The sequence below is a fragment of the Spermophilus citellus genome (assembly GCF_964194105.1).
Source record: "Spermophilus citellus genome assembly, chromosome: 9".
In the NCBI taxonomy this organism is placed as follows: domain Eukaryota; kingdom Metazoa; phylum Chordata; class Mammalia; order Rodentia; family Sciuridae; genus Spermophilus; species Spermophilus citellus.
Genome location: NC_138191.1, coordinates 123,707,256 through 123,732,225, shown reverse-complemented (window position 1 = coordinate 123,732,225; position 24,970 = coordinate 123,707,256). Strand labels below are relative to the sequence as shown.

General features: G+C 61.3%; 3 protein-coding genes across 4 annotated transcripts; all 3 read left to right on the top strand.

The window, feature by feature from the left end:
* The first annotated feature begins 6,297 nt into the window (after positions 1–6,297).
* Positions 6,298–8,638, top strand: C1QA (complement C1q A chain). 2 transcript variants are annotated; one of them, XM_081306480.1, is made up of 3 exons: positions 6,298–6,425; positions 6,915–7,082; positions 7,935–8,638. In XM_081306480.1, the coding sequence occupies exons 2-3, from the start codon at positions 6,920–6,922 to the stop codon at positions 8,507–8,509; spliced, it is 738 nt and encodes a 245-aa protein (XP_081162606.1). In that variant the 5' UTR covers positions 6,298–6,425; positions 6,915–6,919; the 3' UTR covers positions 8,510–8,638. The 2 variants fall into 2 exon arrangements, with proteins under 2 accessions (XP_081162606.1, XP_081162607.1); XM_081306481.1 differs by lacking the exon at positions 6,298–6,425 and adding an exon at positions 6,684–6,704.
* A 2,844-nt stretch (positions 8,639–11,482) lies between these two features.
* On the top strand, positions 11,483–14,974 carry C1QC (complement C1q C chain). The gene is made up of 2 exons (XM_081306482.1): positions 11,483–11,822; positions 14,219–14,974. Exons 1-2 carry the CDS (start codon positions 11,642–11,644, stop codon positions 14,773–14,775), a joined length of 738 nt encoding a protein of 245 aa, XP_081162608.1. The 5' UTR covers positions 11,483–11,641; the 3' UTR covers positions 14,776–14,974.
* A 2,841-nt stretch (positions 14,975–17,815) lies between these two features.
* On the top strand, positions 17,816–23,823 carry C1QB (complement C1q B chain). The gene is made up of 3 exons (XM_081306479.1): positions 17,816–18,004; positions 21,981–22,161; positions 23,114–23,823. The coding sequence occupies exons 1-3, from the start codon at positions 17,831–17,833 to the stop codon at positions 23,686–23,688; spliced, it is 930 nt and encodes a 309-aa protein (XP_081162605.1). The 5' UTR covers positions 17,816–17,830; the 3' UTR covers positions 23,689–23,823.
* The last annotated feature ends 1,147 nt before the right edge of the window (positions 23,824–24,970 follow it).

The following is a 24,970-nucleotide window of genomic DNA, read 5'->3' as shown; positions in this document are numbered from 1 at the left end:
CTGATGAAAGGTGTAGGGAAGGGAGAGGCCCCAGAGGGCAGGCAGCTGGTGATGGAGGGCAGGGCTGGGTTCCTGGCCAGCCCACAGCAGTGGTGACCTGGGTCCATGAGTGGAGGGCTGGGGCTCACGTTCCTCTGGGAGGCAGGGAGGCGCGCCAGCCTCCACCCCGCCATATCCCTATGGTTCTTTCTAGAAGGCCACAGGGAAGAGGGTAAATAGTCACTTACCAGCTTTATGACCTGTGAAGGTTGTCAGATAAAATACAGGACAAAAAACTCTTTCAGTATATCTTATGCATACTGTTATTTTTCTGTAATTCAAATTGAACTAGGAATCTATTATTATTATTATTGTTATTATTCCAGGGATTGAACTCAGGGGCACTTGACCACTGAGCTACATCCCCAGCCTTATTTTGTATTTTATTTACAGAGTCTCGCTGAGTTGCTTAGTGTCTTGACATTGCTGAGGCTGGCTTTGAACTTGTGATCCTCCTGTCTCAGCCTCCCGACAGGCATGTACCACCACACCTGGCTAATTATCATTATCATCATCATCATTATTATTTTTGCATTCTGGGGATGTGGCTCAAGCGGTAGTGCGCTCGCCTGGCATGCATGCGGCCCGGGTTCGATCCTCAGCACCACATACCAACAAAGATGTTGTGTCCACTGAGAACTAAAAAATAAATATATATATATATTTTGCATTCTACATTCTTATTTGTTCAATCTGGTAATCCAACCCTAGCCCCATGAATAAATCATGTCCCCTCTCTGAGCCTCAGATTCTTCATCTTTGAACCAGAATGCTACCCTTAATTTACTGAGTAAATTAAACGAGAAGACGTATGTAAAATGCCTGATGAGGGGAGGAGAAATTTGTGGAGCAGCAAGTCCTTCCTTTAGAGTCTGACACTCCCCCCTTTGACGGCCTGCTTTCCCAGTTGCTGTTCTACATCGCCATCTGTAGGACACCCGTGGAACATCTACAGGAACATCTACATCTACGACTACTGCTAGCTGTGTGGCCTTGTGCAAGTCACTTACCCTCTCTGAGTCTCTGTTACCTCATCTGTCATGGGGGCTCCATCAGAGGGCCAGCTCTCTGGGGTTGGATGATGAGGTGAGACAGTGTCTTGAGCACACAGATGGCTCACCAGGGACCGCCTGCTAATGTCCTACAGATGCACACTTGAGGCAGGTTCAGAACTCTCTAGAGGGGGCGCTGATCACCCACTGAAAGAAACGCAGCGGCACATGCCAGGGCTGTGATGGGCAGACGAGGGGGTTGCCCCCCATGTGGAGTCCCCAGGCCACTCTCCTGGAACCCTTGTGTCCAGGTGAGCTCCTGAAGAGCCGGCCTTACCCCAGCCTCAGGATGCCTCTTGTGGGTCCCTCAGGCCCGAGCCCAGCTGGCTCAGGAAATCCTCCCCGATGGCTGTTCTCCAAACTCCCCTGATCTCTTAACCCTTTACACCTCACCTGCCTGCACCGCTTCCAGCTACGTCCGCCTGTGGTGGGCCTCCCCCAGCTGCTCACCTGGCCCCAGCGGCTCCCTCCTGGGCATCCAGGACCGGCCCTCAGCTGGGCCAAGAGGAGGGGGTAGAGGGCTTTGCCTCTTCCTGCTTCTCTTCACCTCTTTTGCATCTTCTTTCCCAAACTTATCCACAGGTCGCCCTATACTGGCTTTCTGAGGGCCATCTTGCCACTTGCCTGGCGGGTGCCACCACAAGCCATGGTCACTGGCACCTGCTGACCGAGGTGGACTCTGACCCGGGTTCATAGGTGAGACCGAGCCCCAGAGGAAGAGGCAGCCCAGCAGGAGGGCGCAGGTGCTGGACCTGAACCCGGGCTGCCCCCTCTCCACAGCGGATGGGTGGCAGCTTACGGGGCCCTTCGTGTTCCACAGATACCACCCCAGGATGCCCTCTGCACCGCCCAGGGAGGCAGAAAGTGTAGGCGGGAGACAAGTGGCAGTGGGGACAGCCCCTCCCCATTCCGAGCCCCCACGTGCCAACAAAGCCCGGACTTCACGGGGGGGGGGGATGAGGGGACAGGCTGCAGGGGCCCAGGAGGGGACGACCCAGCACACGAGGCGGCGACCACCTCCACCTGAGGACAGCGGGCAGGGAGGGAGGGGTCCTGGAGGGGACAGCAGAGGTGGAGGGCGGGAGCTCTCCTCCCCTTCCTGGTGCTGAAGCAGTTGCCCAGCGCCTCTGTCCCCAGGTGGGCGGGGCAGCGGGCCTGTGCGGGAAGGTTCTTAGCTCTATTCATCGGACGCACCGGCCACCGAGGGACCCTGGACACACCCGTGGATGCAAGGGCCCAGCAGTGAGGGCAGGTGGGCGCCGCCTGCAGGAAGCTGACACCCCAGCGCCGTGGAGCGCCCGGGCGATGCCCTTCCCTTTGCCCAGGAGCAGGGGCAGCGAGCGGAGCCCCGGGCTGCAGCGGCCCCCTGCCACTGGCGGGCCTGGTGGGAACACAGCGCATGCGCCCCAGGCTGGGCGGGGGCCAGGACATTCGGAGTCCAGGGCCGGGCCCCGGCCCCGAGGATCTGCACATTTACCTCAATTTTTGAGTGGGAGGGGGAGAAAGAATAGACAAACCTCAGAGTCACTAACACACTCCCCTGCACCTGCACTGGGCCTGAAAGGACTCAGAGGCCCAGAAACAGCAGTTTACATAGAGCGGGTGTTGGGGGGGGGGCCTGTTTTTGGGGTCAGCCAGGACCCGGGGGCTGCGGCTCCAAGGCTGCGGCTCCTGTGAGCTGGGGCCACACTCCTGGCCCAACTGCCCACTGAGCGGGACTCCAGGCCTTGACGTTCAGTCCCTGTGTGTGTGTGTGTGTGTGTGTCTGTGTCTGTGTGTCTGTCTGTGTGTGTCTGTGTGTGTGTGTCTCTGTGTGTGTGTCTGTGTCTGTGTCTGTGTCTGTGTGTCTGTGTCTGTGTGTGTGTGTGTGTGTGTCTCTGTGTGTCTGTCTGTCTGTGTGTGTGTCTGTATGTGTGTGTCTGTGTCTGTGTCTGTGTGTCTGTCTGTGTGTGTGTGTCTGTGTCTGTGTGTGTGTGTGTGTGTCTGTGTGTGTGTGTCTCTGTGTGTGTGTGTCTGTGTGTCTGTCTGTGTGTGTCTGTGTGTGTGTCTGTGTGTGTGTGTGTGTCTCTGTGTGTGTGTGTCTGTGTCTGTGTGTCTGTCTGTGTGTATCTGTGTGTGTGTGTCTCTGTGTGTGTGTCTGTGTCTGTGTCTGTGTCTGTGTGTCTGTGTCTGTGTGTGTGTGTGTGTGTGTCTCTGTGTGTCTGTCTGTGTGTGTGTCTGTGTCTGTGTCTGTGTGTCTGTGTGTGTGTGTCTGTGTCTGTGTGTGTGTGTGTGTCTGTGTGTGTGTGTCTCTGTGTGTGTGTGTCTGTGTGTCTGTCTGTGTGTGTCTGTGTGTGTGTCTGTGTGTGTGTGTGTCTCTGTGTGTGTGTGTCTGTGTCTGTGTGTCTGTCTGTGTGTGTCTGTGTGTGTGTGTCTCTGTGTGTGTGTTTGTGTGTCTGTGTGTGTGTCTGTGTCTGTGTGTGTGTCTGTGTCTGTGTCTGTGTGTGTGTCTGTGTGTGTGTGTGCCTGTGTCTGTGTGTCTGTCTGTGTGTGTGTCTGTGTTTGTGTGTCTGTGTGTGTGTCTGTGTCTGTGTGTGTGTCTGTGTGTGTGTCTGTGTCTGTGTGTCTGTCTGTGTGTGTGTCTGTGTCTGTGTCTGTGTCTGTGTGTGTCTGTGTGTGTGTGTGTGTTGGAGGGCTGGTTAACATTAGCCAGGTGGTTCTCAATCAAACAAGAAATCTGTTCAGTGTCAAAGCGCAGAGTGACTATTGCAAAATGGTACTGTAGCCTCCAACACAGCACTTTCCCCACGTTTTCCCAATTTTTAAAAAATTTTTATTGTTTATTGTTTTGCAGTCCTGGGGTGGAACCCAGGTCCAGCCGGTGCTAGGCAGGCGCTGAGCGGCCCCTGGGCAGCAGTACCGACCTTATACAGGGTTGCCTAATATCCTAATTTGGGAACCCAACCCTTCACAGAGATGCAGCTCCACCATAAAGACTCTGGATAATTTCCTTGTTCTTTTTGGTCCTTCCTTAGACCCCCGACTCGACTCTGAGACAGCTGGTGAATCCAGACTTGTGGACACTCCCTTTGGGGTCTCCTCTCACCCCCACATCTTCTGCCTCCCCTCCAGGAGTCGGAGCTCAGGAGAAACGGAAGAAGGTGCCCACTCGACTCTGTGGGCCTGGAAGTGTCCCCATTGTGACATTCACAGGGCCAGTGGTGACCAGTGCCTTCCTGTCGTGCTGCGGCTGGGAAGGTTTCTGACCTGGCAACAGCCTGATGAGCAAGATGGCCCAGCACCTGGAGGTAAGGCACATGGATGACCCTCGTCCCTACAAAGTCAGGTTCCCGCCGCCTCCAGGAGCCCGCACAAGGAGCAGCTGACCCTCCAGGGGAATGTCACTTTGCTTGACTTCTTCTCTCCTGTTGATCAGGCCCACACTGGAGAGATAGCTGCTCGGGGTGCAGAACAGAAGTCGCAGACTCCTTTTGTCTAGAAGCAATGGGAATGATCTCTTTCCCATAGAGAAGGCACCTCCAACTCTGATTCTGTCACCCCTGGAACATCAGCCATTTCATATTGAATTCAACAACTTTATGAATATTCCAGAAATCTCTATTACTGTTCTTACCGAATCTCTCCTTTCTTTTTCCATGTGTATCTGTGATTTTTTTTAAAAATGTTCTTCATTGAACTCTCTTTGCCATCCTGCTCGTCCCTTTATTAATAAGCTGCCAAAATTTTGCTGTGCTCCTCCTCTATAGACATTTACGTGACAATTGTGTATTTCATGATTTTTAAACATTGGCAAGTTTTTCACAGTCTCTGACCCTCCTCAGACCAGCTCGGTCCTTCCCTGTGTGACGCTGGGTAAGTCTTTCTGTCTCTGACCTTTCATTTCTTCATTAGCAAAATGAGGAGTCAGGTGAGCCTCTGGGTTCTGACATTTCATGTTTCTGACCCCTCTTTCTGGAAAGCAAGGCTGGCCCGAGGCAGTCAAAGAAGATGGAAAGGATGGTAGAGACCATCTGGGGCCACCTGCCTGCCTCCTGGTAGAAGGAGAGTGTGGCTCAGAGAGGTTAGGTACCCTGCCCAAGATCACACAGCTATGGTTCACAGTCATGGTAGCAGAGACTTCCTCATAAGTTCATATAATCCCTCAGAAGCCCGCCGAGGAGTCTGGCTGTCATCCCTGTTTTACAGAGAAGGAGACTGGGTTCCAGGGGAGGGTGCAGCTTGCCCAGGGCCACACAGTGAGGCTGAGCAGGGAGATTCTAACTTCCTGTGTCCTGGGGGCAAGGGGGGCGGCAGGCAGGCCTCTGTCTCTGTTTGGTAGATGGCAGGGCCACGGGAGATTGCAGGTGAACGAGGTACCCTGAAGCCTGCCGACCCTGACCTTCCCTTCTCCCTCCCGGCTGCCTCCTGGCCTCCTCCTCTGGCAGATTCTCCGGATGACCATGACTTGCTCGTGGACGGAGGCAGAAAGGTGTGGTCAGCCCAGGCCCGGTGGCATTGATCTCGAGCCTTAGAGAGAGGGTGTGGATCCGTATCAACAATAGGACACTGTACGGGTCCAGGCAGGTAGTGAGCGCCCCGTCAGCAGAGCATTCAAACGCCGCGGCATCGCCTCTGCCCAGCGGGATTGTCGGGTTCTGTTGCTGTGCGGCTTTGTTGTTTGGTTGTTTGGTTTTGGGGGCGGTGTGGGGATCCCAGCCAGGGCCTCGTGTGCGCCCGGCAAGTGCTCTGCCACTGAGCCGCCCCCCATTGCTGTTTTTATGTTTTCATGTTGGTAGAAGCTGACGGTTCCACGGTCCCCAGGCGCCAGTTATTTTACATGTGTGTGTCACTGTAATCCGACGAGGCAGAATCTATTGTTCCCAATTTACAGATAAGGAAACTGAGGACCCAGAGGTTGAGTAACTTCCCAAGGACAAGCAGCCAGGAAGGGGAAGTCCGGACCCTGGTCCCCCCTGGTCCCCCCCGGTCCCCCCAGTCCCCCCTAGCCCTGCTCTTTCTTCTCTGCATGTCCCCGGCTCTGGGCAGGACGAGGCCAGCAAGTGCCTGACGGGAAGACAGCCTGCTCCGCCCTGCGGGTCTGTCCCTCTGTGCCCCACAGCCCCCCGGGTCCCCTCCACCCCTCCTCCTGGCACCGGCCAGCTCTCCCGCCCCCTCCACAGCTGTCCCATGTGACAGTCCTGCTGAGGTCGGCTCAAAATCTCCCCATCTGAGGCTGAGGGGAAGGGGAAGTGGGGAGGGATGTGAAACTCGCCCAGAGGGCAACACCCCCCGGGTGTCCCCGGGGTCCCTGGCCAAGGGCAGGAGCGACCAGTTGGTGTTGACAGCCAGAGGCAGGTGAGGCTGGACCCGAGGGAGGGGACTGGGAGGTTCGGGGACTGGGCAGCGGGCTGGGCCGGGCACCTGAGGATGGAGGCAGGGATGCTGCCCTGGTTCCGGGAGGGACATGTCCAGGACCCAGAACGGGTGAGTGCCAAGCCCCGAGGCCCCAGGCACGAGCAGGGAGCGGCGCAGCCCCTCCCGGTGGACGCTCAGAGGAGCAGGGAGCAGATGTGTCCGCGGCTGCCCGGGTGCAGCTCCCATCTGGGCGAGTGTCGGTTGAACAAGGAGCAGGAGGTGGATAAATATTTGTTCAATGGGATCGATCGTGCGGGGGGCGGGGGCCTGGGCTGCTCGCTGGCTGTGCGTCTGCGGGGTCCCTGGAGCTGGACGGCCAGTGGCCCTCAGAGGCCCGGGGTGTGCCCTGGGGGAGGACACACGGGTGGAGTGGGCCTCGGGGTGTGAGCACATGGTGCCCAGCCGCCCGGCTCCGCCGTGTCTCCACAGGTGCCATGGAGGCCCCTGGGCGGTGGCTGGTGGTCTGCGTGCTGGCCGTGTCCCTGCCCTGGACAATGACGGAGAATGTGTGCCGAGCACCCAATGGGAAGGACGGGGCTGCGGGGAAACCTGGCCGACCCGGGCGGCCGGGCCTCAAGGGCGAGCGAGGGGAACCGGGTAAGCGGCTTCTTCTGGACCCTCAGCCAGTGGCCAGGCCTCCAGCTGCAGGCTCGGTGGCCCCGAGAAGCAGAGGTCCACTTGGGTCCCCCCATGAAGCCCTCTGGTTTGCACTGTGCCCCAAGGGCCGGGTGCCTAGCCTTCCGTATGGGCTTTTAGATCCCAGACCTGCCAAGACCTTCCTCCTCTGGATAATGAGCTGCTTGGAGCCATGAAAGTTAAGGTTCTGAAGCAGTGCCCGGACCTCAGTCACTGTTCAGATACCAGAGTGAACAGGCCCCGGATTTCAGGCTCAGGAGCCACTGCCTTGCTGTGTGACCTCAAGCAAGTCACTGACCCTCTCTGAGCCTCAGTTTCCTCATCTGTAAAATGGAGACATAATCCTGCCTGGCACATTGAGAGGGATCAGTGAACGGGGAGGATGGTATCGGGAGGAGGGAGGAGAGTCTCATGGCGTCCTGCTGCTCTGTCCGTCCGCAGTGGAGCAGAAGGATCGGCAGAGACTCTGGCGTTAGTTTGTATCCAGGAATCTACACAAGGTCCCCAAACCTGAGGAAGAAGGGGTCAGTGGCCTGGAGGGGTGTGGGGTGCACAGATGTGGGTGGGAACAGGAGAAGCCAGATGTCCTCGGTCCCAGAGCCCACGCTGTCCCAAGGCCGCTTCCGGCTTCTCTCCATTTCACAGAAGCAGCCAAGACTCAGGGGGATTGAGACACTAGCCCAAGGTCACACAGCCCTCGGGGATTGCCTTGAAGGTGCGGGCTCTGCCCGCCTGGTCTCGCAGCTCCCCGGGGCTCCAGCCCTCCCCTGGGGCAGGCCCTGGACGCTGACCCTGGGCTCCTCTTCCCCGTAGGAGCCCCTGGCATCAGGACAGGCATCCGGGGACTTAAAGGAGACCCCGGGGAACCTGGGCTCCCTGGGAAGCCGGGCATGATGGGCTACCCAGGGCCCAACGGCCTCCCTGGGGACCGTGGCCTGCCAGGACAGAAGGGCATCAAGGGAAACCCAGGAAACATCAAGGACCAGCCGCGGCCGGCCTTCTCGGCCATCAGGCGGAACCCGCCGGTGGGCGGCAACGTGGTCATCTTCGACACGGTCATCACCAACCAGGAGAGCCCCTACCAGAGCCACTCGGGCCGGTTCCTGTGCGCCGTGCCCGGCTACTACTACTTCACCTTCCAGGTGGTCTCCAAGTGGGACATCTGCCTGACCATCGTGTCCTCCTCCCGGGGCCAGGGGCGGCGCACCCTGGGCTTCTGCGACACCAACGGGAAGGGACTGTTCCAGGTGGTGTCGGGGGGCACGGTGCTGCACCTGAACCACGGCGACCAGGTCTGGATCGAGAAGGACCCCGCCAAGGGCCGCATCTACCAGGGCCCCGAGGCCGACAGCATCTTCAGCGGCTTCCTCATCTTCCCGTCCCTCTGAGCCCCCGTGCCACGCCCTCCCGGCCCTCCCTGTGTCCTGCTCCACCTCCGAGGGGCAGCTCTTGGCCACCGCCCCCCCCACCCCGGGCTGCTTCTTGGCCCCTTCCTGGAATAAAGATCTGAGTCTGTCTGCGGGGCTTGAGGTCCAGTCGCCGCTCCGGGCACTGGGGAGGTGGCCGCTGTGTTAGGCGGGTCCCAGGAGCCGCCCCAGCCAGGCTCCAATCACGGTGCCAACGCTCACCCCTGCCGGGTCGTCCGCAGGCTGGGTGCCTTCTGCACCTCAGTGTCCTGTCTGTAAGGTGGGGCTGATGATGGTACCTGCCTCAAAGGGTGGGAGAGTAAGTGACCTGCTGTCAGGCTGCAGGCCAGCGCCCGGGTGAGTCACCTCATCTAGTCTCTCAATAAACATTCCCGTCAGGGCTGCAGAGCTGCAGAGCTGTCGTCTGTTGTGCCATCTTGTGGGTCAGGCTCCAGGTGCGAGTCACGACCCTACTTTACAGGCGATGAAATGGGCCCAGGCAAGGGCTTGGAGCCCCAGGGTGGGATCTAAGGGAGGGGCTGGAATTGAGCCCGAGTCCCACTGCCACCCAAGCCCAAGGGCACCTGGCGCTCTGGCCAGCCTCCCAGACCCTAGAGCCTCCCCACTCCTACAGCCTCCCAGACCCTACAGCCTCCCCAGACCCTACAGCCTCCCCACTCCTACAGTCTCCCACACCCTACAGCCTCCCACACCCTACAGCCTACAGCCTCCCACACCCTACAGCCTCCCACTCCTACAACCTCCCAGACCTACAGCCTCCTGACCCTACAGCTGGGCTGGACAACTCACACAGTGCTCTCCCCCCCCTGGCTGGGGCAGGAATCAGAGAAGGGAGACAGCTAGTTCCAGGACGCCCAGCAGTCCCCCCAGGCTAGGACTCCTGAGTCGGCCCTGGGTTCCCTCCCAGCAGGTGTGCAGCCTGGGCTTCTGGGCATCTGCCCGGGCTGGGGACCTGGAGGACCCTGGATGCTCATGTTCTTCCCCAGGGTCCCACAGAAAGCCACCCACTCCCCAAGGAAACGTGGGTCCAGCGCACACCCTCGCACACCCTGGGAGACACCCACACTTGTGGCTTCACACCCGTGCGCACTCGGGGGGGGGGCACATCTCTCCCACCACTTAGCTCCCGCCTCTGACCTCCAAGGAGCCTTCGTGAACCACCCGAGATGCGTTTTCTGTCTCACGCACACAGGCGCACACCCCCGGGACGCGTGGCCCAGACACACCGACACCCACATCACCCTCCGGCCCATCGTGCACAGGGCGGAGGCAGCCCCCAGGCTCTCCACCCTGACCCCCGACATGCGATTCCACACAGCTGTCCTCAGAGACCCCAGAGTGTCCCCCGTCCCTCACTGCCACCAGTGGTCCCTCGCTCAGAACCCTGCAGAGTCGGCCCGTGTCCCCGCCTGTCGGAACCCGCTGCCCACAGGCTGGGGGAGGCCGCTGTGCGGTGCCCACCCCGCCCTGGGCATCTTGCAGCCACGGGTGCCTGTAACCCCCGCAGAAGAGGCCCGGACCTGCACCCAGTGACGGTGCTTAAGGTCACTCCTGGACAGAGCGGGGCCTAGGTACAGCCCGCCTGCCGGACCCCAAAGTGCCAAACTCCTGTCACCGCCTCCGCCCAGGCCGGCGGGTGGGGCAGGAGCGGGCCGAGCGCAGGCCGAGGCTGCCACCTGCTGGACAAAGGGGACCTGGGCACCAAGGAGGCGAGGACAGCAGCTGCAGCCCAGGGCCCGCGGGGGTGGCTGGGTTGTCCCCCACCCCATGGGCAGGGCCCACCATTTATGCCCCCCAGACCTCCACCCGCGGGGGGCTCCCGGGGCCAAGTGCTTCACCTCTGTCCAGGCTTGGTGGCCTGGGCCACAGGACAGAGGTCCAGGTGGAGCCCGAGGCCCTGAGGGAGGACGCTGAACTCCTGCTGGCCCCGGCCACGTCCTCACAGGGCTTGGAGCCGCTGCAAGTCCTCATTCTGGGGTGCGCGGCAGGAGACGGGCCGTGACTGGACCCTCTGCCACCCATGACCTTCACCCCAGAGCGAAGGGCTGCCTGGCCGCCCTGGACCCCACCCACCCAGGCCCCTGGCCGGAGGCAGGCAGGAGGCAGGGGGGCAGGTGGGATCCAGGGGACCCGGGAGAGGAAGAGGCAGTGACACTCAAAACCTGGGTCCCCCCCGGAGTCAGGGGGAGGTGGGGTTCACGAAGGCCTCGCACACGAGTGCAGGGCCGGCAGGGGAAGCCACAGCCGCTGACCGGAGCCAGGGCCGGGCACTCAGCACTGCTGGCTCCTCCTGGGTGTCCACCCCCAAGCGCAGCGACCCCGTGGGCCATGGATGTTTCCAGAACAAGGCCCGCACCTGACAACTGCATGTCGGACTGCATGTCTGGTGGTGGCCGAGCAGAGGTGAGCGCTGAGCCCCAGAGAACACTGGGGTGGACGAGGGGCCCGGGCATCAGCCTCCCTGGGCCTCAGTGTCCTCGTCGGTGAGGGGACAGTAACTCCCCCTCGGTGATGCCAATCAGCTAAGCCTCAGGCCACAGAGGGGACCGGACACTGGGTGGGCCAACCTGACCCCAGGGACATCTGTGCCCTGGGGACGTCATTCACTTCCCCATTTCAGACACTCATGACCAGGTGTAGGCGGAAGGGGGTGGGGGTCACTGTGGTCAGCCTGGCTGGAACACGAGAAAGTGTCACGTCAGGGAAAAGGACAAGAAAGGGGATGTGGGACAGGGAGCGGTGGCGGGGGAGGGGAGCGACGGGGGAGGGGACCCCAGCTCTGCCCTGGGCCATCCTGCTCTGTCCACTCTGACACGGTGTCCTCCGGTCTGGGAGAGGGAAGCGGAGCTGAGGACACTCTGTGACCAGGCCAGAAGCCTCCCGGCCCCAGGCGCACAGGTGAGGGCGAGGGACGGCTGGGCTGGGGGGGACAGGAGGTCCACCCTGCTGAGCCCAGGCCTGGCTGCAGCAGAGGCCCAGCTCCCACCCCCCATCGGGGTCCCTCCTTGAAGGGAGTGAGCTGAGCACCAGGAGGGCGGGAAGGGCAGGGTGCCCCGCGGCCACTCCACCCTCCCTACCCGCTTCCTCCCCAGGATGGACGCGGGCCCCGGCTGCAGGGGCCTCCTGGGACTCTGCCTGCTGCTGCTCCTGCTGGCGCGGCCACTCCAGGGACAGTCCAGCCCCAGCTGCTACGGGATCCCGGGGATGCCAGGCCTGCCGGGGGCCCCTGGGAAGGACGGACATGACGGGCTGCAGGGCCCCAAGGGTGAGCCCGGTGAGTCTGCTGGCCAGTCCTGCTCCTGCTGGGCTCCTCTGTCCCCAGGCCACCTGGGGCTGAGCTCGTCCCCTCACCTGACTCCTCACTGACCTCATCCCACAGTAGGGAGGGCGCCCCTGTCCCTGCAGGTGGCAGGCGCTCAGAGGCCATGTCCGATGGCCTTGGAAACCCCCTAGCTGCCCACTACTGTCACAGCCCCCCACTGCTGACCCTGCGGGTGACACCCGGGGAAGGGGGCCCATGCTGGGGAGGTGCGAGGCACCGGCTGCCCGGTCCAAGCCCAGGGGCACCGCTGCCCTCCGTGGGCACACCTGCAGCCCCAGCCTTGGGCGCCTCAGGTGACCACCTGCACAACAGGGAGGAGTGGGCGTCCCCTCACCTGCGGGCTGAGGGTCACGTGGGTGGGGGTCATTGTCTCGGTCGGGACTGTGCTGGCCACCTCCGCGGGGTGCTGGAGGGATGGAGAGGGACCGCAGCCTCCTCGGCTGGCAGCTCAGGCACAGCCCTTCAGAGAAGGGGCGGAGGATGGGGTGGGCGCTGGCCTTGGGCCCTGTGCAGGGGGGACGCCCTGCGGGGAGCTGAGCAGCTGATTCCAGGGGCCTGGGCAGAGCTCCTTCCTGGAGGGGCAGAAAGGTGGAGGGGGCTGGTGGAAAGAGCCCTTTGCCTTTCCCAAGGTTAGAATTGTCAGCTCTGTCCTGCAGGTGAGGAAACTGGGCCAAAACCCCTTGAAAATGTGATCTACTCCCATTTTGCAAATGGTAGAGCTGGGGTTCAGAGAGATTGATCCACTCACCCGGAGTCACACAGCAGAGTCCTATCCACACCCTTAACCACTGCCCCTCCCTGGCTTTTGAGCCCCTCTCCACCGCTACTTCCTGTCCCTGCCCAATGGATGCTTGGCTGGGAGCCAGCCCTGCCCAGTACCACTGGCTTCCCCACGACCCGGTTCTGCTGGACACTTGTGTCCACCATGTCTGGCACTGCGCCCAGCACCTTTCAAGCTGTGCTCCCTGGCTCCATTCTGCCAGCCTCTCTGGGCTCTGTTCCCTTATGCTCTCATCTCAGCTGAGCAAACAGGCTCAGAGAGGGGAGGTCACCTGCCCAGTGTTACACAGCCTGAGCCCCGTCTGGTGGGTCCTGGCCCCACTCTCCTGACCCTGGGACCTAAATGGTCCACACGCCATGGAGTTACAGACATGTAGCCCTGTGGAAAGCAGAGGAGGAAAAGAACCGTGATAGCCAGCAGGGGTGACCACGGAGGACTTCTGGAAGAGGAAACTATAGAGATCGACCTTAAAAGTGGGACGGTCTGTGGCCACGGTTTCCTCCGCTGCAACACGAGGGAACTGAACCAGGCCAGGTGTCCCAAGGGCTGAGGTGGGCTGAGCGGCTCGGGTGACTGGAGAAGCTTTTGTCACTCCATCGGGGACTTGCCTGTGCTCACCACCCGGGGTCAGGCTCAGGGGTGCGAACCCTGCAGCTGGTGAAAGTCCAGGTCCCTCTTAAGAAAAGTCACGCAAAGTGACAGATGTGCCCCTCAGCAGGGAGGACGTTGGGTGCAGAAACCTGCACCTGACACAGCCGTACTAGAACCACACACGCATGGGGGTGAGCACCCAAGCTGGCAGCCTGGGTCCTGATGCCAACCTCCCAGATCTGATGTCCCCTTCACTACACAGCACCTGCCCTGGGGAAAGCGAGGCGGAGGGCGCATGGGGCCTCTGTCCCTCCTCTGATTTCCAAACACAAGGTTGAAGATATAGTATACCCACCAAATTAGGTAAAGGCCTGGAAGCTGCCTCTCTCTGGTCTTCTGATTTTTGTCAAGAAAAACTAGGAGCCGGGCGCAGTAGTGCACCCTGTCCTCCCAGCCGCTGGGGAGGCTGAGGCAGGAGGATCGAGAGTTCAAAGCCAGCAAAGTGAGGCCCTAAGCAACTCAGGGAGACCCTGTCTCTAAATAAAATACAAAAAAGGGCTGGGGATGGGGCTCAGAGGTTGAGTGTCCTTGGGTTCAATCCCTGGTACCAAACAAAAAAAAAAGAAGAAGAAGGAAGAAAGAAAGACAGACAGACAGACCAGGGATGTAGACTTTAGGTGAGCTCCAGCTTTGCCCCGTTCGCTGCTGTGATTTAAACTTGGAAAGCTCCATGCAGGCCCCATGGGGTGTCCGTGGCCACCTGCTGCGCCTGCTGTCAGGGTGCCTGACGTCCGGTAGGGCTGGGACACCTCCCGGGTCCATCGAGTCCGACCCTCTCCATCACAGATGAGGAAACTGAGGCCCATCTCCCTACCCCAGGCCAGGGCCCACTTCCAGTGGACAGTCCATCTGGGAAGGACACCCCAGGGTCCCCCTGCCCTGACCCCCACGTCCTACCCACCTGCTCTCTCCCCAGGAATCCCAGCCATCCCTGGCACCCGAGGACCCAAGGGCCAGAAGGGCGAGCCGGGCCCAGCTGGCTACCCCGGGAAGAACGGCCCCATGGGACCCCCTGGGGCGCCGGGGGACCGCGGCCCCAGTGGGCTTCCTGGGGAGCCCGGGGAGGAGGGCAGGTACAAGCAGAAGCACCAGTCGGTGTTCACGGTCACCCGGCAGACCTCCCAGTACCCGGCGGCCAACGGCCTGGTCAGGTTCAACACGGTGGTCACCAACCCGCAGGGGGACTATGACACGGGCACGGGCAAGTTCACCTGCAAGGTGCCCGGGCTCTACTACTTCGTCTTCCACACGTCGCACACGGCCAACCTGTGCGTGGTGCTCTACCGCAGCGGCGTCCAGGTGACCACCTTCTGCGACCACATGTCCAACAGCAAGCAGGTCAGCTCGGGTGGCGTGCTGCTGCACCTGCAGGTGGGCGAGGAGGTGTGGCTGGCCGTCAACGACTACAACGGCCTGGTGGGCACCGAGGGCTCCGACAGCGTCTTCTCGGGCTTCCTGCTCTTCCCCGACTAGCCGCCCCTGATGGACTCCTCCTCCAGGGAGCCCACCCTGACTCCCCGCCCCACCCTCCTGTCCCCTCCCCCCCGAGCTCCTCTCGGGGGCCTCTACTCGTCCCGTTCCTGAACCAGCGCCTCCTGGGACCGTCATTCATTTTTATTTGTTCAGGTCTTGGAAGAGGGGGGGAATACACAAATAAATAATTAGACCCCTACGTTGGCGTGACCCCGGTCCCTCTCGGCGACGCCATGAACTTGACCGGCTCTGCTTTGCATCTGCCGCAGCTGCCCGCGGGCTCTGGCCATGGGGTGTCCGGGGGGTGCTCAGCACCAGCTGTGACCCCCAGCACCATTTGGCCTGGTGGAGGGGGGTGTTCAAGTGTGGTCACAGGCCACCAGAAGTCCCCCAGGGGCAGCACTCAGTGCGGGAGGAGTTGGGGCTGGCAGTGCGCACACGAGGCGGGCAGCAGCCTGCGTCCATGCAGAGGGATGAGGGAGCCGTGGGCATCCTGCGAGCTAGACCCCGGGGGCTTGGCGCACACCAGGCCTGCGCAGGAGCGTCAGCACGTGGACGCCTCTGGGCCTCGCAGCCATGCGCTGAGACGGGCGTGAGTGGGTGAGAGAGGACTGAGTCATCCCAAATAATCACAGACTCCAGGGCCCCCCAAGAGGTCACCTAAAGAAACTGCTGCCCGCTGCCACCAGGTTTTGGAGGTGGGTTGCTGGGCTCAGCTGCCCGGGTCAGGGACGCTGCAGAAAGGTCAGAAGTCGGGCTTCCCTGGGCAGCCCTCAGGTCCGGGCCTTGGAGCCCAGCGAGCCGTGAGGTGACCGGGCCCAGGGGAACCTGGCTGGGGTCTCGTCCTGGTTCCACGAGGCCCACGGACCGCACAGTGGCATCACTGAGGGGCAGTGAGAGTGAGTTCTGCAGCCCCCTGTGTCCACGTGGGCCCCCGGTTTCCACACGTCCACACCTCGGCCCTGCTGTCCTCCGCCTGTAGAGCCCCACCCCTCACACACGTGGCCCATCCACGCGGACAGGATGCCTCCCCCAGGTCACCTCCTCCAGGAAGGCCTCCCAGGTCCCCACGTCCCCACAGCACCCTCTGCAGACTTGGACCACAAACTCAGGACCCTTCAGAGACCAAGTCCCCTGTCCGCCAGCAAATAAGACCCACCTGGGACTTGCTGCAATCCAAGCGGGGTACGCGGACCCTCGCAGCCTCCTGGGGGTCTGGGGAAGAGGGGGCCGTGGTGAGTGGCGGGCGGCGGGTGAATGCCACCACCTGGTCCAGGGACTGTGCAAGGCTCCGCACCTGGACCTGAGGAGTGGGAGAAGGGACAGAGAAGGACACGCACACAGAACCCAGGGGTCCAGGTGCCTGGGCAGGGCCAGCCTGGGTCACCAGCCACGCGTTCACAGTGTCCCACCGTCAGCCACCTAGCGGTTCACCCCGTGATGCTGGTGGAGGCACACCGTTCTTGTCACTCCTCTTTTGTTTAAAACAATCAATGACCGTCACATGGCCGGTGTCGGAGCAGAGCTGGGCGCTGGGAGGCGAGCCCGTGTGGCCTCAGGTCCCCGTAACTGCCTCCTGTCCCCTCTTGGACAGAGAGATGGGCCGCGGAAGGCTCTGCCACGTCCACCACGTTGGTGGCGGGCAGGAGCCTTGACACGTTGGGCAAGAGGTGGGAGGACTCAGCAGGAAGCGGGGTGCCCCAGGCTGCACCCCCAGCTTTCCAGGGGGCTGGGGATCCTTATTCTGCTCTTGGCCGAGTGCCCCCTTAACGGGGTGTGGCGCAGCCACTTGATGGGCAGAGAGACCAGCTGTCTTCAGGGGTCAAGTCCAGGGAGCCTCAGTCCCGACCCCATGCCCAGGCCTCCCCCAGGACCCCGTGAACTGCGTCCCTCCTCCACATGAGCTTCCCGGGCCTCCTGGGCTTGTGGGGTCTCCTCCCCGCTCCCACCAACAGCCCCCGGAGCACGACACCCAGGCCCGCGGCGTGGAGAGGAGGACACTGGGCTGGGCCATGTGCCCGAGCCACGTGGTCAGAAGAGGCCCGGCTGGACTCGAACCCTGAGCGCCCGACCCTGGCCCTTGCTGTTAAAGCCCTCTGCTGTGCCACCCAAGTCCAATCCCACCTTTCCTGGGGCCATCGACCACCCAGGCTCAAGTGCCCCTGGGCACCCCTGGATTCTCCAAGTGCAGATGTCACGGGGCCCCAGCTCCTGCGCTTGCCAGGTCACTGTCCCCAAGAGGGGTGCCTCGTGGCACACTGAGGCTGCTCGTGTTCGGGTGCCTGGCCAAGGCCTTCATCCCACCTACGTGGGGTGTGGGTTCCGGCAGTCACTGCTTTTTTGGTGACATTTCTCACAGGAACAAAAAGCCTTGTGTCACTTGAGGTTTAACATGGCTCCATGGGGACCGTGGCCGGCTCAGAGAGAGGAGGTAACAGTTCAAGTGACGCCTCCCCCAGGGACCCCGTCTCCCTGCAAGTGAAACGTGGGGGACAGGTAACCGAGGCCTCTCGAGCCAGCCTGGATCCACTTTAGGATCCACAAGGGCACCTGCCTGTGGCCGTCATGGTCACCAGCTCCGAGTCGGACTCGAGGTGGGGGTCATACAGGAGTCAGGAGCGGGTTTATCTGACTATTTTTGGAGAATGGGAAGGGGCCGGGGCCGAGGATGGGAAGGGAGTGGGGACGAGCCCTCCTCCTTCACCCGTCATCCTGGTGGCCAGGAGACCCCAGGGCAGGCTGATGGCGGTCCCACCACAGAGCGGAGGAGGTGGCGCTCCGCTGGGCTGTCGCCTGGAGTGGGCACCGCGGGGCCAGAACACAGACCTGTTGGGCACCAGGCGTTCCCCTGGGGTGACCGTGGGGCCCCTCGGAAGCCCATGAGCTCAGAGGCCCGGCAGGTGGCCGCCCGCTGCGGTCACTCGCAGTCACTCGTGGACAGCCTGTGCTCCCCGGCCGCTGAGTCGGCGAAACCCACTGGCCACTGGCCACCGGTTTACAGTCACCCTCCCCCCCGGGGGCAGAAATGGGACCTGAAACTGCCCCAGGCAGCAGGATGGGGGGTGGTGGGGACAGAGGGGGGCCGCCTGCCCAGCCCTGGGAGGGGACCGCAAGGGGAAGCCCTTCCGCCTCTGGGAATGGAACTTCTGCTTTGCACAGAGAGCAGCGGGCTCCACTCCTGGCCCCACTGCTGCCCGGCCCCGCGGCAACCAGGACACCAGGTCCCCAGGTGAGCACAGACCAGCATCGGGGGATGGGGCAGCGTGGCCGAGGGCCACAGGGGCCTGATGGTGCGGAGGCAGGGCCCAAGGCGGCCTGGGGCTCTCTGGGGTGAGCCGGGAGTCTGTGGCAGCCCTCTTACGTGCTGGTCACCGCGGGCCAGTCTCCTCACCTCTCTCAGCCCGAGACACCCTCCGGGAGAACAGAGCCCTTCCGGGTACAGCAAGCCCTAGAGGTCAGCTCGGTGGCCACCTTGGCTGCAAGCACAGCAGCGGAGCAGAGGCGGGACGAGAACCGGGTCCCCTCTGCGGGCCCAGCACTGACTTCCCAAACCCTGCTTCTCCCAGCTTCCTGCCCCCTGGTGGGATTCTCAGCTGGACTCTGGAGGAAATCCCTTGACCGCCGGGGAGCTGGGATTCGCTGTTCCTTACAGTGAGCTCAGTAACAGGGGAGAAGCCGGGAGGTTCCCAAGATCTTGTCTCTTCTGGGTGCTATCAAGTCCAATCCAGAAATCAACCTTGCCAAAGAGGCTCAGAGAGGTTAGCACTGCCCAGGGTCACACAGCAGAGGGGGAGTTCAAATTCAAGTTCCTGACTCCAAGTTGGGGGAAGGAACTGTTGGGGCTGGGGGAAGATGGAAGGGTAAACTGTGGTGGGAAGAAGTGATTTTCTGGAGGCCCCTAATAGTGGCAGAAGCGACCTGAACCTGCCGGGCTGTTCTCCATACAACAAAACAGGCCCTCAGCATCCAGCGACTGCCTGCTGCCTACCTGCTGATAAAAGCCACCTTCCTCTGCCCCTTACACATGGCCAGCACCACTCTTAGCAAGACCCGTGCAGGAGTCCTTTCATCAGACTGTCTGGCTCCTATTTCTTAAGTGGCCTCTTAAGATCCAGCGTAGGTAGATCTGAATCCCAGCCAATGTGAAAGCTGTGTGACCTTTATTGGTGCTTGCCCTCTCTGATCCCCAGTTCCTCATCCGTAAATGAGAAAGCAAAAGTGCTTCCTCAGGGAGCTGTCATGAGAATTAAACTAAATGAGACAATGACACCTCATGCGTTTGGCTTAGAGCCTGGTCCCTGCTAAGTGCCCAACTTCATACGTTGTCAAACTGGCATTTTGTAGAACTCCCAGCAAGAGTGAGAACTGGGGCTTTCTCAGAGACGAGCAGGGTCTGCCCCCAGGCCAACCTCTCTGGAAGGACAACAGAGCTGGAGCCCTCTCCAGGCCCTGGCCACCTCTTCACCGCCCCCTGTCCTTGGTGTCCAGCGTGGGGTCTGAGCAGTGAGTGGCCAGGGCTGGAGTGGGGGCCCAGGCTGAGTCTCAGGCCCGGGAGCCAAACGCCAGCAGGATCTCGTGGCCCCGCGGCCTCCGCCTGCCACACTCAGGGTGGGCACAGCCAGCGCAGCCCGGCCCCTCGTCCCTGGCGAGTCGGGGCCTCGCTCCTCACTCCTGAGACGCAGCTTCCTATGCTCCTCTGGGTGCTGGGGGCTCAGTGGACACGCGAAGCAGCAAGTCCAAACGGGAGCCCCGACCCACCCGGTTCCTGCCACCCGTGGTCCTGTGGCTGCCCGGGGGGCCGGCAGGGCTGCTCTGCTGTCCCGGCCCCTGTGGGCTGAGGGCAGTGAGGGAGGGCTTCCTGGAAGAGGAGGCTTCCCCCAAGGCTGAGGGGCGGGGAGGACTCTGACCTGGGGAAGGTGGACAGGGCAGGTGCTGGGAAATGAGCCGCCGTCACGGAAAAATGGTGCGTTAGAGGCCCGCACAGAGACGCCGCCGCAGAGATGTAAGAACTCGTGAAGGCTCCTCAAAAAGCTAAGCCCAATTGTCACCAGGCTGGCCACCCACACCCAGCTCAGCACCCAGAATTGAAAGCTCCCCAGAGGCGTGGGAGGCTGAGGCAGGAGGATCGTGAGTTCAGAGCCAGCCTTAGCAACCTAGTGAGGTCCTGTACAACCCAGCGAGACCCTGTCTCTAACAAAATGTCAAAAAGGCTGGGGATGCGGCTCATTGGTGAGCACCCCTGGGTTCAGTCCCCAGTACCTCCCTAAAAAAAAGCAGGTCCTCAAATCTTTGTGAGGAACGATGGTGGCAGCATTGTTCATAATAGCCAAGAGGTGGCAGCTTCCCGAATATCCATGAGAGAGGAGTGGAGAAGCCGACCGTGGTCCATCCACACGGTGGAATATTATTCTGCCCATAAAAGGGAACCAAGCCCTGATACACGTCACAACACGGACGAACCTCCAATGCAAACACTCAGACCCGAGAGGCCAGTGTCCTGTGACCCCACTTCCAAGAGACCCAGGTGGGGGGGCAGCTTCAAGGCCGTCAGGGCCATGGGGGGAGCACAGTTTTAGTCTGAAGGAAGATAACAAGTGGAACCAGATGGCCAAGGTGGCTGCACACCGCCGTCAATGCAAAAAAGGCCACCAACTGTCCACATTAGCCGGTAGTGTGATGTGAACGCTGCCTGGATTCAAAAGAACAGAACAAGGGGGGACCCGCTGGACCAGGGCCCCTTCCGTCTGTCCTGAGAACTAAGGCCCCGGGCGGGCTGGCTCTGCTGATCTCCGGGACAGTCCCTGGCCTCCTCCCCAGCTCCCTGATTAACAAAGGGCACTAGGCCCTCCGGCCAGAGGCGCAGCTCCCCGAGGAGCCCCAGGGTGTTTGGCAGCAGGCGTGGCCTGGTAGGGGGCAGGGCTGCTGGCTGTGTCCTTACTGTGTGACCCTGAGCACTGATTCGACCTCTCTGAACATCAGTGTCCTCTTGGGTACAGAAATTAGTTTCCACTGTGCACCGAGGCTCTTGAGGATGCCCAGTGCCCGCCCGTCAACAGCACCTGCTCTCTAAAGAAGGAGACCTTCAGCCCCACCCTGCGGGTCCTTCCTGCCACCTTGGCCCCTCTCCTCAGCCTATCTCAGGGACCTTCCCCACCTTCCCTCCTCCTGGTCACTCTCGCCCCAGCCCTTTCAGGACCCTCAGGTCTCAGTCTAACAACACTTTTCCTCTGTGGCAAAGGCCATCCTGGGGGACGACGCCTCACAGAACCAGACACCCACCCTCCCAGTCGCGCCCCCTCTCCAGCCCCCTCCCTTCCCAGAGCCCCAGTCGCAGACTTCGACTGTCCATATTCAACTGTAGGATGACCCACTGATCCTGCCCCCTCAGGGCACAGGACCCTGGGGGCAGGGGCCACATCCTCCTGTCCATCCTCCAAGTCTCTAAACCTAGGGCTGGGGAAAGGAGACAGGACAGCACAACACTGAGCATGTGGGTGGGTGGGTGGGCGGATGAAGGATGGATAGAGGGAGAGATGGAGGAGGGATGGAGGGAGAGATGGAGGATGGGTGGGTGGGTGGACAGATGGATGGGTGGATGGGTAGAGGATGGATGGGTGGGTGGATGGATGGATGAGTGAATGGATGGTGGGTGGATGGGAGAATAGATGGTTGGGTAGGTGGATGGATGGGTGGATGGGTGGAGGATAGATGAATGGATGGATGGGTGGGTGGATAGAGGATGGATAGGTAGAGGATGGATGAATGGTAGATGGATGGGTGGATGGATGGAGGATGGATGCAGGGAGGGGTAGAGGATGAATGGGTGGGCGAATGAGTAGATGAATGGGTGAATGGATGGGTGGGTAGATGGGTGAATACATGGGTGAGTGGATGGGTGAATGGATGGGTGGATGGGTGAATGGATGGGTGGATGGGTGAATGGGTGGGTGGGTGAGTGGATGGGTGGATGGGTGAATGGATGAGTGGGTGGGTGGATGGGTGCATGGGTGGGTAGAAGATGGATGGGTGAATGGATAAATGGGTAGAGGATGGGTGGAGGAGGGAGGGAGGGAGGGAGGGAGGGGTGGAGGATGGTTGGGTGGGTGGACAGATGGATAACAGACAGGTGGAAACAGGAAGAGGAGGATCCATGAGTGGGCGACAGGAGTCTCCTGGCTGTAACTCTCCCCCCCTTCTCTCCGCAGGGGGCTGAGACAGGGATGATGTTCCCGGGGGGCCGTGCCCTGGTGCTGCTGCCACTGCTGCTCCGCGTCTGCTGGGCCCAGAGCTGCACTGGGCCCCCGGCCATCCCTGGCATCCCTGGCATCCCTGGCATCCCTGGCAATGACGGCCAGCCTGGGACCCTGGGGACAAAGGGCGAGAAAGGTACTGCGGGCTCTGGGGCACACTGGTGTCACGGGCCGAGGCCCCATCTCCTGCCTCCCAAGTCACCGTCACCTGCCTTAGAAAATGCAAAAGCGCAAACCCAGTACCTTTGCCAGGAGGGAATCCTGGGCCCCATTTTACAGACAGGAAAACTCATCTCCAGAGAGGTGCCCCGTGGTGCCGAGGCTCAGCCAGGGCCACGGCTCTTCCCGCCCCACCCAGGCAGAGAGCACCGCCACCACGCAGTCCTGGCTCCCCTTCTCCCCCAGAGCACAGGGCTCCACCTCTGTGCCTTGCTAGTTCCTCACTGTGAAGCAGGGACAGTGACACTTTCCGAGTAGTCACAGGGCTCCAATGGGACTGCCCCCATGAAGCCTCTGTGTGCCGCGGCTCCTTCCTGCACCTCCCTGGGGCCTGCCGCAGCCTCAGTGCCGGCTCACCCTCCCGCCACCCCACGTCACCTCACAGATCCACCAAACAGCCTTGTCCCCATTCTACAGATGGGGAAGCTGAGTTCCAAAGAACGGGACTCGCCGTGTCCCGGTGACACAACCAACACTGGCTCGTGTCACACGAGAAGCACGGCTGTCTGTCTGCTGACCCCACCTTCGCAGGCACTGCTGGAAAATGGCCTTTACTCTGTGTCCCGCGGAGCAAGGGGTGGCGGCTGCCAGAGTGTGGAGTGAGGATCCCAGAGTTCCCGATCGGGGCAGCGCGAGGGCAGCTGTGATGGATTAAGGATGTCTGGGTGGGGGACAGGAGCACATGGGCCAGGAGCTCAGTCGCCCTGCTCTAGGCTTGAAGCTGACAAGGGACCTGGGGGAGCTGGGGCAGAGGCAGGGCCAGCCCTGTCCTCAGGGGGTACCACTCCCCCCGTGATGCCCCCGGTCACGGGGTCCCTGTGCAAGCTCCTTCCTTGGGTGCACTCGTGTCTCTGTCTCTGTTCTTCCAGGGCTTCCCGGGCTGGCAGGGGACCATGGTGAGTTTGGAGAGAAGGGAGACCCGGGGAATCCTGGCAACCCGGGAAAAGTTGGCCCCAAGGGTCCAGTGGGCCCGAAGGGTGCCCCGGGGTCCCCTGGATTGCCGGGTCCCAAAGGTGAGTCAGGAGACTACAAGGCCACCCAGAAGATCGCCTTCTCTGCCATGAGGACCATCAACAACATCCTGAGGCGGGACCAGGCCATCCGCTTCGACAGCGTCATCACCAACGTGAACAACAACTACGAGCCGCGCAGCGGCAAGTTCACCTGCAGGGTGCCCGGCCTCTACTACTTCACCTACCACGCCAGCTCGCGAGGGAACCTGTGCGTCAACCTCGTCCGGGGCCGGGACAGCCTGAAGAAGGTGGTGACCTTCTGCGACTACGCCCTCAACACCTTCCAGGTCACCACGGGCGGCGTGGTCCTCAAGCTGGAGCAGGGGGAGATGGTCTTCCTGCAGGCCACCGACAAGAACTCGCTGCTGGGCATCGAGGGCGCCAACAGCATCTTCTCCGGGTTCCTGCTCTTCCCTGATCCGGAGGCGTGACCCATGGGCTGAACCCCACCTGCTCAGGGCCACCCCCCTCCCCCAGCAACACTCACCCCACCCCCAACACCGCCTCCTACCCGGCCCCCGCTCTCTTACTGGATGAATGAGTAAATAAACTCTTCAGGATCAAGGGACAGCAGTCTAGATCACTCTGGGTCCTAGCCCCTGCACACAGTAGGTGCTCAGCCATGCTGGCTGAATGGATGGATGAACAATGGATGGATGGTAGGTGGCTGGATGGAGGAATGGGGGACCCTTGGAAGCAGAAACTTCTACGTAGGGGGACTGGAAGGCCACTCAGGGATGGGACACTTCCTCCTCATGTGCTCCTCCTTGGAGAGAGATGGTGCCACACTCTGTGTAGAGGGCGAGACTGGGGACCAGAGGGCTGAAGGGACGGTCTGCAGCCCCACAGCAAAGCTAGGCTTCAAGGGCAGCTTTGCCCCTGATGACCCGAGAAGTCTTAAGGTAACATGTCCCCGCCAGGCCTCAGGGAGGGCGGTCGTAACCTCCCTTTACCCCTCGGAGGGATGCCTGGATCCTCCTCCAACGTCCTAACTGACCCTGGATTCTCCCGGCATGCCCCCCTCTCAGTAGCTCGCCAGCCGAGCTCACCCTCCATCTCCCCGTTAGAACCAGTCACTCCGCGGTTCAAAAACCTTCCGTGGCTCCCCAGTGCCCTCTGGTCCCAGCCCGAGAGCCTGGCCGGCTCCCAAACCTCCCAAACCTCCTCCAGGCCTCGCCTCCTCCCCCAAGGCGGGTCCAGGCCAGCCCTCTCTCCTCCTCTGACCGCTTCCAACTCCACTGGTCACTTATTCGGGCCTGAGTGTGTGAGTGTGCACCGCCGGCATCTGGGTTTTCCCTGCTCCCCCCCCCGCCCCCCCCCCCCGTGTCCCAGTTAGGCTGTGAGCTCCTGCTCCCCTGGGGACCCCACGGAGCCCAGGATCACACGGCGCCACCCCACGGAGAAACTGCAGGAACAGCGGCTGCTCTGGGGGGCCTCTCCTACTAGCCCCACCCCCTCAAGCCCTCTACCAATCCTGGCTGGAGGTGGGAGGGATTTAGGGTACTCTAGCACCAGTCCAGCCTTCTGATTGGCTGGCGCATCTTTCAGGACTCCATTCATTGGGTGCAGCTTCTCTGCCCGGTCTCCAAAAGCCTGGACTTGGTGGTGACCTTTTAGCGGCTCAATCCTTTCAATACAAACGGTCTGCTTGGACTTTAAGTGGAGAAATAATAATGGCAATAATAACGACCAATAATAACCATGATCGAGTTA